The following is a 13,696-nucleotide window of genomic DNA, read 5'->3' as shown; positions in this document are numbered from 1 at the left end:
ATACACTTTACAAAGTTCTGGAGCTGTAATTTTGTCATCCTGAGAGGACCGAGCTGAAGAAATAAATGATAGCAATGATGATGTGCCAATACTGCGAGTGTTAAGTCTACATTTGTCTGTGGCTGCGTATCGTTCGACTGCACTCTTTCCCTAACCTGCTATCTCGACATCACTATGACACAGTGTACAAAAAGCATGAAACTCATCCTTTCTGCTTTTAGCAATGAATCCAATCTCTATGGCCCAGTCAGAGTAAAGCAAAGTCTTTCTTTTCAGCATTTTCAGACTCCTTAACCTCATAAATTAATTGCCAAACCACACTGCACCATGGCCATCCGCAGGACTGCAGCCCAATATATGAGATGTGAATCATGCTATCACACGTTCACAACATTGGTCCTGTGCAGTTCCTGTCTACTTTGGCTACTGAGTTCTGATGTTGACCTTGGCCTGGGTACTCCCACATAATTTAATTGTATGGCATTATAGTATACCTAGGGTTATTTGTTTATTTATATATTCTTTATTATTTTTTTTATTTATTTGTTTATTCACTCCAAGAAAGGAGGACAAATGCACGTCTGGCGTGAGGTTGTGCCGGATAGAGGACAAAGGGCTCAAAAGGAAGACATCTGGCCTCCCAATGAGTCACCTAGGAAATTGAATACCATGTTGATTTACAAGTAGATTTTCTACACAGCACAAATATTTACACAGATCACACGTAATTCATTTGAAGTGCTTGTTTTCACTGAACTATAAATCAACAAGCTGATTCCTTCGTGGGCCTTGTTATAGTAACTAATGGAAGTGAGGGGTGAATCTAACCCAACATAGTTGTAGGTAGGACAGGTTTAGGGTATATTGATTAGAAATCATTTACTTCTCACTCAATATTTTATATCTTTATCTATAGGATTCTGGTGGTATTAGTGTGAAATTTTACTTGTTTCCCTCCAAAATGGACAACAAGTAATTTGTTGTAGAAACCAATACAGTATTAGATTATCATAAATCTCTCAAATGTTGATTTATGACATGCGTGATTGGTGTGTGTGTAGGGGCGGGATCGGAGGTGTTCCCTGACAAATGGAATCCAATAAAGGATTTACATGAATCACATATTGATTCCTGGCATCTTCGATTATATTATCGGATGGTTGACCTCTGAAAAAAAAAAAAATAATGATAACATAAAATAGGTCCATTTATCTGTGTTACTGCGTCCATCATACTCCAATTTCTCCCCTTATTCTTTCTGACCCAGGGCGGTGGGCAGGGTGCAGGGATGACCCGTCATCCAGGAGGTGCTCAGATGAGAGGAAGGGTGGGAGGGGTGTGGAGTGTATTTAGGGATGAAATGGGTGGGAGTGTTTTTATGCCTTTCCCTTTTTGGCTACCTCCCTTGGAAGGGGGAGGAAGCCTTGGTATATGTATGTATGTATGTAATATTTATATACATTCTTGTGACTTCTTATCTATAGATTTTCATTACCTTTTCACTACTTTTTCCAGTTTCTGTGGTTCTTCATAGTTTTTACATTTGTTCAATCATCCATTTTTTCTCATTCTTTTCTTTTTAATCTTCTTTGGTAAGAATTGTTTATCTTAATTTGTTGCACTTTGGTTAATGTATTTGTATATTTTTGTGATACTCCAAAAATATTAGCAAATAATAATCTTTATATCGTAATGATTGAAAAATAGTGCCATTCACCATAACCTTAATGAAATATGTTGATTTACAAGATTGCTGTTGGGCTACTCCCACTGTGCACCTTGTCTCTATATTTGATGAAAGTGAGGGGTGAATTCAACCTAACCTATAAAAAATTTACTTATCACGGAGAGGGTGGTGGTGGGGGTTTCTTCAAAAAACGGAAAACAAGTGATTTATTGTAAAAATGAATATCGGAATCTCATGAATCTCTCCAACGTTGATTTTTGAAATCCTTGATTGATGTGTGTGTGTAGTTGTCCTCTGTAATTTTTTTTTCCAAATATTTCTTGTTTCCAGCTGTGGTGTATCCTAGAATTGAATTCTTTTTCTTGTGGGCTCTATTTCATTGCATTATTTGTTCAGTCTTTCGCTTTATTATTTCCTGAATTATTTTGACTACTCCATATTATTTAGTATTTGTTCAACCTTCCATTTCTTTCTTCTTTAAACTTCTTGTTACGAAATGTTTATTCCCTTCCCTGATTTCATATTGGTTAATGCCCCACTCTACTTGTATTCTTTGGTGTCACTCCTATTACAGTCTTGCAAAAACTTAGTTGTCATACTTATTACATATTTACTTTCAGGATGAGAGTAGCTATCAACAATTCCTGGGAAAAGATATCCAAAGATTCTCTACATTCGTCATATAAATATAATCTTGTGTCATCCGCGGCACACCCATCTCATGAGTCATCTTAAATATCACACGATGACCCACACTAGAAAGAAACCTTTTCAATGTGCCCTGTGTGATGCAGTTTTCTCGACAAAGAGTAATCTTAACCGACACGCGGTGACCCACACTGGAGAGAAGCCTTTCCAATGTGACTTGTGTGATGCAACTTTCACACAAAAGAATAATCTCCAACAACATGTGGTGACCCACACTGGAGAGAAGCCCTTCAAGTGTGACCAGTGCGATGCAGCTTTCGTAGCAAAGTGTCATCTCAAACGACACATGGTTACCCACACTGGAGAGAAGTCTTCCCAATGTGACCTGTGTGATGCGACTTTCTCACAAAAGAATTATCTCAAACAACACATGATGACCCACACAGGAGAGAAGCCTTTCCAGTGTGACCTGTGTGATGCAGCTTTCTCACAAAAGAATCATCTCAAACGTCACATGGTATCCCACACTGGAGAGAAGCCTTTCAAGTGTGACCTGTGTGATGCAACTTTTTCACGAAAGTGTACTCTCAAATATCATGTGATGACCCACACTGGAGAGAAGCCTTTCAAATGTGACCTGTGTGATGCAGCTTTCTCAGGAAAGTTTAATCTCAAACAACACATGATGGCCCACACTGGAGAGAAGCCTTTTAAGTGTAACCTGTGTGATGCAGCCTTCTCAAGAAAGAATAATCTCAAAGGACACATGATTACCCATACCAAAGAGAAGCCTTTTAAGTGTGGCCTGTGCGATGCGGCTTTCAAACGATCGATTTATCTTAAACGACACTTGATGACTCACACTGGAGAGAAGCCTTTCCAGTGTGGCCTGTGTGATGCGGCTTTTACTCAAAAGAGTCATCTCAAACAACACCTGATGACTCACACTGGACAGAAGCCTTTTAAATGTGACCTGTGCGATGCAGCTTTCTTAAAAAAGGGTGATCTTAAACAACACATAGTTTCACACACCGGAGAGAAGCATTTCCAGTGTTGCATGTGCAATGCGTCTTTCTCACGAAAGAATGATTTCAGACGACACATGATGATCCACACAGGAGAGAAGCCTTTCCAGTGTGACCTGTGTGGTGCAGCTTTCTCACAAAAGAATAGTCTCAAATATCACATAATGACCCACACTAGAGAGAAGCCTTTCAAGTGTGACCTGTGTGATGCAGCTTTCTCAGAACCAAGTAAACTTAGACGTCATGTGGTGACCCACACTGGAGAGAAGCCTTTTCAGCTTTCACACGAAGGACTTATTTCAAACGTCACGTAATGACTCGCACTTCCTCACGAAAAGTTGATCTCGTGTGTTGCATGATGACCTTTGCTGGTGAGAGGCCTTTCCAGTGTGACCTGAGTGATCTAACTTTCCTGTATGATGATACTTTCAGCTATTAAGTACTGATCCACTATTATAAACCAGTTGGGTTGATGGGTTATCACATGCATACTGTCAGTTGAAATCTTAATTGATTTACGCACAGTTGTGAAGTTATTTGAGTGACCTTTGGCCTATTGTGTTATTTCATTTTTGCTTGTTCCCGTGTGACCTAAGTGATATAATTTCCCTGTATGATGGTACTGTCAGCTATTAAGCACTGATTCACTGTTATAAACCAATTTGGTTCATGGATTATCATGTGCATACTGTCAGATGATTTACTCTCAGTTGTGAAGTTATTTGAGTGACCATTGGCCTATTGCATAATGTGTTTTTGCTTGTTCTTTTTTTTTTCAAAATTCTTGAGTGTTCCATCAAGTGCATGAATATTTTTGCAATTACAAAAAGAAGAAATTGAAAACATTAGAAAATTGTGCACCTGGTGGATATTGATATCTGTATGTCATGATGGATACAGTTCTGTTTACCTTAGTATTGTGTAAAGTAGTTGGGAGTATACGCCATAGTTATTTGTAATCTGTATGATGAATTGTTCATTTTTAATAAAGAAGAAAACCAATTTGTTTCCTAAGCTTTGTTATTGTTTGTAGCAAGAGGAATTTCCGGAGTCTAGTAGATTTGATTGTAGTTCTTCTTTAGTACCTCCTGAGACAGAATTTCATGGTCTGATGATTTCTGAAATATGTCATGACGCCTTCATGACAAAGGATTACAAGGGCGGAGCATGCCGACAGGAGACCTTTTGGTCCATATCTAGGTCAGATGTGGAAAAAAGTAATGACAATAAAAACACAATAATATAGACAATAATAGATGCATAGATATATTCAAATAAAAAACGGGTAAATGATAAATGATAATAAATCAACAAATATCTAATAATGTGAATCAAGTAAATAATCAGACATGATATCAAAAATGAATAATATGAAATAAATGACATTACAGCATCTTGCTTAGGTATCTAAATGATTCTTAAAGCTTCGAACTGAACTGCATTGCATGTTTATTCTATTCATTAATTACATCATTATTTGTGCCAAGAATAGCTTGTTCGTGGTGTTTAGTAGCAGTTGTGCATGTACTTGTTCCCTCTTGACTCATGGGACAGAACCTCTTTGCTAGGTCGAGTTGTGATGTCTTTTTTTTTCTGCTCAATTTGTTGTGTTCGTGAATTTTACATATTTTGTGACGCATATCAGTTTACAATTAATCTTTCTACAAGTATTTGGTGGAGGGCAATTATTTCCACGTGATCTTCGTTATGAGAAATTTTGTGTCAGATGATTTCTGAAAAGTATCATGACGCCTCCATGGCCTCTGGTGTCTCTGTCCGTACTGTATCAAATGTAATTGTTGATTGGCGTTTCTGCATCTATCATGTCATTATACAAGTGATTCTTAGCCAATATACACTAGAGCTTTCTCGATGGTGAGCTCAGAGTGTGTAGTAACTGTGTGTAATGATTGGTTTGTTATGTTGTCCTTTTGCATTTCATTAATACAGTAGTAATGTAAGACTCGCAAATCACTCGTTCAAAACTAACGACTCTTTTCACCGAATCTGGTGAATCGTGTCATCGTTTCCATTAAATCGTTTACTTGGAGTTTGTTAACACACTAGCATTATGTATATGTCGGTTGTTCGGAGTGGTATATAAATTATGTATATTGGTCATATCACGTACTGATTGGTCCTCGTTTGAACAGTGGTGTGAGTACACACCACCCACCACTTATACCACAGGACTATTGGCTGTTCATTGATCAGAAGCTCATAATAAGCTATGGGTCCCAGCCTCGAGACTCGAGTTACGAAATCGGGTTGTGAGTCGGAGGGAGTTGCAGTAGAACTCGAGTGACACAGGGCGTGTTGGGCAAAATTCATGAGATCCAGCTCACCGATTTAGGCCACTCCAGGCCAATTCGATGGCCCCCTCGGGCAAGGCCCAGCGCACCATTCGGCACTCTCAGATTGGAGAGGGATTTTGATAGTAACGACAGTAGCGATGTAAGAAACATTTTTATTCGGAGGCTGCCGTAGAGAATAACCTAATCTAAAAACGTTTTATGTCACAGTTCAGAATAGCTCGTGCCATTAAGGCTCGTAATCTTTATGTTTCTCATTTTGTATTCCTTGCTCTTGATGTTCCTTATGCAGTGATGCTGCCTCAGTAGATCTATGAAATATTGTACCTGGCATCTCGTCCAGTCAATGGGGACGAGAAGAGTGGAGAGCGTGAAGCACACGCACTTCTCCAACACAGGCTGAGGCTAGCGCAATTACCCGGCCTGATGACGCACTCACGCAGGCTGCTGAGTTGGTGAATCGAGAGACTGCAAGTATCCGATCCTCTTCAGTGAAACACACAAAAAAAAAAAAAATCGAGTCTATATCACAGCGAGGTGCCTTGCATAGTCTTTATTTTAGCGTATACCGTTAAGGCTAACTTGAATTTCAATTCCAAAGTGTAAAATAATTTCTACAGTTCTACTGACTCGTCAATAGTGTAAGAGGCCTTTAGGTAGAGAAGGTAAACATTTAGGTAGACGGAGGGGTAGGTGGAGAGGAATGTATATTTTGTATTAATTTTATATTAGGATGTTATGAAACAATGGCCGAGTGGAAGTTGCAGAGAGTTGCATATTCTAGCTTATCATCTTGTATTTGTAAACATTGGTTAGAGTGGCGATCAAAGGGGCTGATGTGATGAAATGTAAACACAGAGCTTGTTCTGCTTATGTCACAAGTGCTTGTGTAAACAGTATTGCTTGAGACAGTATAACAGTCTTTCTGATTGGAGAAAAGTGTGGAGGAGAACAATTATTGGTGCATGGAGGTAAAGTCACGCCCTAAAAGGGTGGCACTTATTTGTAACGTTCAAAGTTATTGGATGAATTAAATTTGACGTCGGAGCAGACTTGGCTTGGTGGGTGTAAGAGGATTCCAGGTGGGAGTCCTTTGGTGTACCTTCTCTAAAAGCGATGTAGAGAATTAGTGAAGAAGAAAATCAAGAAGATTTAGGACCAGCTTGCTTATCCCATCCAGAAACATTATTAACTTGTCAGAGAAGATATGGTGGAAAGATAATTAAAGAGAAGGACATGGCATGGGACCTACAGAAGATAAATTTTACTAAGTGTTAGTGTCAACGAAACTAACAATAATATAAGCATGACAAATCTTCTATTCAAAATACAATTTTAGATATAAACAGCCTGTGATTCTTATCTTTAATATAATTTATTAGTTTTTGATTGTTTTAAAGAACAAAACTGATTAAAATTGTACAAAATAGCTGAAGATGAAATTGGTCCTCCTGATCTTTGACGTATACTGAAGACAGTATGCTAAAATCCATTTCCACATTTGTAAATATCGACACTGAGTACAGGGCTATACAGGTACGCTTAGGCAGCTTACAAAACCGACGCAACCAGTTGCATAAAAATATATGTCTGGACGTAGCAGTGTGCATTTACCTAGTATCTCACAGGAAAAGGAGCTGTGCTCGTGGTGTACCGTCTCCATCTCACCATGTCTAACTTATTCTTAAATTCGTGTATGGTTTTTCACACACTATTGTTTCGTCTAGTTTGCTCCATACATCCACAACTCTGTGGGGATTTTTTTTTTCTTTTTCAGGTCTCTTGTATAACTGTCCTTATGAGCTTCCTTCCATGTTCCCTTGTATTTCTCTTATCCCAATATAATAAGTATTCTCTATCAAGGACTTTCATACCTCTCATGATTCTGTAGGTAGTAAACAAGTCGCCTCTTTCTCTCCTTAGTTCCAGAGTCGATAATTCTAGTTTTGACAATCTCTGTTCATATGACAATTTTGAAATTATTGGGGTCATCTTCGTAGCTGCCCTCTGGATTCTCTCAATTTTCCTTATATTCTTTGTGGCATTGGGTGACCATAGTGTCGCTGGGTACTCTAATTTTGGCCTTATCAGTGTGACAAGTATTTTCTTTACAATTTCTTTGTCCAACTAAGTAAGAGCCACCTTTATTGTCCTTAGCAAGTTATAGGTTTCTCCGACAATTTTGTTTATCTGTTTATCTGTTTTTGACATTCCACTTCCTTTACTTCCTCTGCTCCGATTCTATATTGTCCTGATATCCTTTTTTCGAAAGAGAGTTGATGATAGCTAATACAGTGTTTAGGAAGAAAGTCAAGCATAAGTATACATGGGAGAGGGTGGTGGATAGAAGGGTGGTAGATAGAGCATTAATGGCTACATACAGGTAACCAGGAGTATAGTAGGAAGAGATAAGGAGGGAGTCATAAGGTGTGCAAAGATGGTGTGTGGAACAAGGAGGACGGGAGGAAATAGAAGAAAAATGGTAGTGAGTGGTGGGATGAGGAAGCAAAGAAGGGTGTAGAAGAGAAGAAGCGAGCTTTCATAGATTGGTTACAATATAGGACGAGGGAATCATATGAGAGGTACAAAGTAAAGAGAAGAGAAGTAAAGCATAAGATAAAGGGGGCAAAAAGGAAAGCATATGTGAAATGGGGTAAGAGAATGACAGAAAAATTTGAAAGTAAAAACAAAATGTTTTGGAAAGAAATTAAGAGAGGAAGAGGATGCGAATCAATTAGAGAAAAAAAAGTTAAAAGGTGCAGATGGAGAGATGATAATGGAAGAGAAGGCAGTGGGAGGAAGGTGGGCAGAGTATTTTAGGGATTTGCTAAATGTGAAGGAGGATAGGGAGGGGAAGGTAGTTGTAATGGGAAGCACTAAGAAAACGAGAGTGAGGAGAATGGAGGACAAATAAGAAAAGATGAAGTGAAGGCAGCTGTTAAGATGATGAGAGCAGGTAAGGCACCTGGGTTGGATGGATGCCATGCAGAATGTCTGAAAAAAGGAGGTACAGTTAAAGTGGACTGGCTGGTAAGGTTATTTAATGTTTGTTAAAGAGAGGGTAGAGTGCCGGAGGATTGGAGGAGTGTCTGTATAGTTCCACTTTACAAAGGAAAAGGGGACAAGTGTGAATGTAGTAGTTTCAGAGGGATCAGCTTGTTGAGTGTAGTAGGGAAGGCTTATGGGAGGGTCTTGGTTGAGAGGATTAGGAGAGGAACAAAGGGAGTACTTGGTGAGGAACAGTGTGGTTTTAGGACAGGTAGGGGTTGTGTAGATCAGATTTTTGTGGTAAGACAAATATGTGAGAAAGCTATAGGAAAAGGTAAGGATGGTTTTTTTTCTAGCCTTTTATGGATCTGGAAAAGACTTACGACAGGGTAGACAGGAAGGCACTGTGGGAGGTACTGCAGATATATGGAATAGGAGGAAAGCTGTTAAGAGGAGTCAAGAGCTTTTACGAGAGTAGTAGAGCTTGTGTTAGGATTAGAAATGGAGAGAGTGAATGGTTTGGGGTACAGGTGGGACTTTGTCAGGGATGTGTTATGTCGCCCTGGTTGTTCAATCTATACATGGATGGGGTGGTGCGAGAGGTGAATGCAAGGGTAATGGGTCAGGGGTTGGAGATGGTAAAAGAAAATGGAGAAAAGTGGGAAATAAGCCTATTGTATTTAATTCTATTAAGCATTATGTGTAGATGTACAATGAAAAGTGATGCGTCATTGTGTGCGTGTTCGTACGTATAGCAAGCATGAATGTTCCAGAACTTTACTATTTGCCACTTCTGTTTACATGATTAATCATCATTTTATTTGTAATGCGAAAGTTGAATGAATGGGATATAGATTATTAATACTATTAAATTTAAATTATTGTATAACTGAGATTTGGATGTATGTAAATTTCTGTGTGCAAAGAATTAATCAGAGAAAATGGGATGAACGCAACTATCACGATCGCCATGCCCAAGCTAGAAGTGACTCATATGAGTCAGATTGAGCGAGCAAGCTGAGAGAGACAAGTGCCTCGTGTGAGTGTAGAATTTAAGTATTCATCTCCTGTGGTGCTGTTGTTACGGGACGGGCTGGTTAGTGAAGAGACGTTACGTATAACGGATAAGTGCTTAAGAACCAGCTCACTTCTAGAAGCCACTGTAGGACTGAACTATCTGGTCAGGGCCTAGATAATTCGTAAGACTAGAAGTAAAGGTAACAAAGAAGATTCCAGGAAAGGAATATTAAACTAGCGATAAAACTAGTGAACGAAATTATTAACATGAAAAATATTTACAGGCAATCAACACAAAAGAGAATGGGCAGTAGGGGTCAATGGGACCGTTACATGATTATAAGAATATGGAAATTATCGTTCAAATAAGAAACAAGATACGTATACAATATGGTACTAAGTACAAAGAGATCAGGAACATGCATCAAAATAAGTAATAAGTACAAATATAAGTATAAAGTAATGCAATGTATATCAGACACGTAATGTAGGCAAAAAGGGTGATCACTTCACACCAATCGTCTCATGAGTCCAAACTTGTATTTTTATCAAGAGATCGATATGCGAGAAATGACAAGGTGTGAGCGATTTCCACCGCTTATATACCATTGGACCGGAAGCGGGATACTTCCGGTTAAGGGTGCGGGTGAGCGAAAGGGGGGGAGGAGGGTAAGTTAACACACGTCAACATGGGTAGTTTTAAGACCCTCGACTCGCTTGAACAATCTACTTATTTAGTAACTGTCAAATCTGTGCGCTCCGAACTATTCAGGATTTCGCTTGTCTGTTTGTTCTACAAGAGTGCGCACCTTTCTCCGCACGTAGGCAAGATTACATATAGTGGACGGGCGTTACTGCTTAACATTGTTACAATACATACATAGACAAGAAATAACATAATTACACATATGACGTAATATCTAATATTACGTTACACTGTGCTGTGCAAATAAACTGAGGAACAGTTCGCATAGTGTTTAACTCACACTGTGAACAACTAACAAGACAGTTGTTGTTTGCTGACGACACTGCACTTGTAGCAGGATCAGAGGAGGGATTGAGGAAGTTAGTGATAGAGTTTGAGAAGGTGTGTGAGAGAAGAAAGCTGAAGATAAATGTGGGCAAAAGTTGTTACGAATCTCGCTCACATATCTGACTTGCAATAGATTAAGTATGTGAAATGAGTTCCCAAGACCCCATGTCTTTGGGATAACTCAAATAGAAATTGTAAAGTTGTCAGACTCGTAACACATAGTAAGAGTGAATGGGTGACTGAGTTCCCAAGACCCCATGTCTTTGGGATAACTCCAATAGAAATTACAAGGTCGCCACTTGATTTTATTAAAATCAAGAAAAAAAATGAAACGCACAGATAACGTTTAACACTATTCATTAAAGTTAATAGGATTACATGAAGGATTACAATCACTGAACATTCAAGTGAGTAAATAAGTTTCAAAACAGAAGATTCCCGCTCGAAAACTTTTAACGGGGGTGAAAGAAGATTAATTAATTAATTAATACTTTACCAACGAAAAACACTGTCTAAGTCACTACTATAGACATTTCACACCACTACATGAAACACTAGATTATACCCTAGCTGAGTTAATGATCTTACGACTAATACAGGGGGAGTACAGAGGACTTCAGCCGACGACCCCTTCGAGGCGACACCTTTACATCGTACCCTCTACTCTAAAACTGATTCTGACACGCCCAAGGCGCTCTGGTTCTTCTCTACAAAATCCTCTGATTGGCCCATAGGAATTGCGTCTATGGTGGTTGAACCTCATTGGTCAATTAACTAAAAACGTTCTCCTTCGTTCTAGGCTGAGTGTTAGAACAAATACTCCATTGTATGGATGGACCTCCTTCCCACGCCTCCTCAGTACTCGTCCTGTAATCTGACGCCCACGTTATCGCGGGGCGCCGTTATCCAAAGTAATACTATTCCCACCTTACATATATGGGAATATATGTGACAAAGTAAGGTGATGAGATGTACAAGGGGAGAGAGTGACAGTAGGCTGGGGGTGAGCATTAAGGGTGAAAGACTGGAGGAAGTGGATAGTTTTAGATACTTGGGTGCGAATGTAGCAGGAAAGGGAGGAGTGGGGGTGCAGGTAGAATATAGATTGAGAGAAGCGAGTAAATGCCTTGGTGGATTGGAATGTAATGAGAAATAGACATCTGGGAATGGATGCTAAGAGGAGGTTATATGAAGGAGTGATTGTGCCAACAGCACTGTATGGGGCAGAAATATGAAACAGGAGTTTGAATGTGTTAGAGATGAAATGTCTGAGAAGTATGATAGGGGTCACTGGGCTAGATAGAGTGAGAAATAAGGAAGTGAGAAGAACGGGTGGAAAGGGAGTTGGGAGATAGGATTAATGAAAGAGGTTTGGATGGATGGTTTGGACACATGGAAAGAATGAGTGAAGAAAGATTAGCAAAAGAGGTGTGGAAGGCAGAGGTGAAAGGAGTGAATATGAGGGGGCGTCCTAGGATGAGATGGATGGATGGGGTGAAAGGGGCATTACAAAAGAGAGGAATGTCTGTTGAGGAAGGACGGGAGAGGACAGAAGATAGGGGTGAATGGAGAAGGGTTGTGTATGGATGATGCTGTGATGCATGAGTGGGAGCGGGTGGGGGATGGGGAGTGAGGAAGTATGTATGAGAAAAAATTGACGCAGCCCGAAGGGATTTCCTCCCGTCTTCTCCGTTTCTGCATGGGGGGGCGGAGAGGGGAGGTCGCCAAATTTATGAAGCGGCCTTGCTGTGGATGTGCTGTGTCTTGCGACACTGCTTCTGCCTCAGGGCAGTGGACATGATGCAGGGATTACCCGTCATCCAGGAGATGCCAAGATAAGAGGGAGGGAAGATGTTGGAGGGGAGTGGAATATGTAGGGAATGGAATGGGTGGGAGTGGTTTCTCTGCCTTTTTCTTTTTGGCTACCCGCCGTGTAAGGGGGGTGGGGAAAGCCGTTGTTATATGTATGTATATGTATATATGTATGTATGTACCAAAATTGTGTCAATCTAAATCGACTGGTGTTTTATAATGCTGGGATTTTGTCCGTTTGGAGCACTGGGTTTTTTTGTCCGTGCAGCCCTCAACTTTGCCAGTGGCCAAACCCCACCATTTGACGAAACAATGGAAGAAATCCACAAAAGAATCAACGTAGAACTTCTCAACATCACACACCACCGTATGTGGAATCAAACCTGGGACAAATTACTTGAAGACCGCACTACCCCAGAGCATCCGAAAGGAAACGAACAAGAGGAAAGAGTATAGCCCCATGCGTGGTGGCCAGAGAGTCTACCAAGAATCCAGACATTACTGCCACAACCAGTATACATTGCATCAGACCAACCTAGTGATTAAGTTAACTGAAATGAAACTGAACAAGTAGAAACGAAAATATCCTAGCTAGCTTAGCTATTCCTAATGATTACACAAGAAGTGCCGTCCCCTATTTCCTTTCCAACTCTCAGGCCGCGGCCCTCTTCCGACTTTACTAGTCTCTCACCCAGTAAAAGAGAGAGGGAGGGAAGAAAAAGGGCATAAGTAATTGCGATAGAACTAAGAAGATTCAAAGTAATGTTAGACCAAATTAAAGCCTTAATTGGTGAGACCAATACCACTGGGTAACACTAGTTTTGTTTCTTTAAATGTCTTTATTGTTACTAAGGTTGTTTTCTCTTCTGATTTTAGAAACGCAATTGGAAATTGCATATAATCGAGATTTCAAAATACAATTAATGTTTTATATACAAAAACAAACTATATTAAACTACGATAGTACACTATATTTAGCATATTCCCATTGTCTATAAATTGTAGCTGATGTTTTATCCTTGTATTTCCTTTTGAAAATAATGAAAGAATGTAAATATAAAAGGATATGATACGGAAGAGCCCACTAGAAATGCATTGATGAGCGTGACTTCTTACTGTGAACTTGATCTTTACGCACCAGTAACCACAGCCTCCCATCATAGCAGTGTCTCAT

General features: G+C 39.7%; 1 protein-coding gene across 1 annotated transcript; it reads left to right on the top strand.

The window, feature by feature from the left end:
• Positions 1–2,310: 2,310 nt before the first annotated feature.
• Positions 2,311–12,978, top strand: LOC143030445 (uncharacterized). Its single transcript, XM_076193594.1, has 2 exons — positions 2,311–2,724; positions 12,791–12,978. The coding sequence occupies exons 1-2, from the start codon at positions 2,409–2,411 to the stop codon at positions 12,976–12,978; spliced, it is 504 nt and encodes a 167-aa protein (XP_076049709.1). The 5' UTR covers positions 2,311–2,408.
• The last annotated feature ends 718 nt before the right edge of the window (positions 12,979–13,696 follow it).

The sequence above is a fragment of the Oratosquilla oratoria genome, chromosome 12 (assembly GCF_046742065.1).
Source record: "Oratosquilla oratoria isolate Oo_2021 chromosome 12, ASM4674206v1, whole genome shotgun sequence".
Classification (NCBI taxonomy): Eukaryota; Metazoa; Arthropoda; class Malacostraca; order Stomatopoda; family Squillidae; genus Oratosquilla; species Oratosquilla oratoria.
Note: the sequence above shows the minus strand (reverse complement) of the source record. Positions and strands in the feature narration are given on the sequence as shown.

What these genes read in the sequence shown, in the direction of transcription:
- LOC143030445 (XM_076193594.1), top strand. Translation starts at nt 2,409, where the DNA reads ATGAGTCATCTTAAATATCACACGATGACCCACACTAGAAAGAAACCT. An exon ending in GTCTTCCCAATGTGACCTGT is followed by an intron (nt 2,725 to 12,790) that starts GTGATGCGACTT and finishes TTGTCCGTGCAG; the next exon opens with CCCTCAACTTTGCCAGTGGC.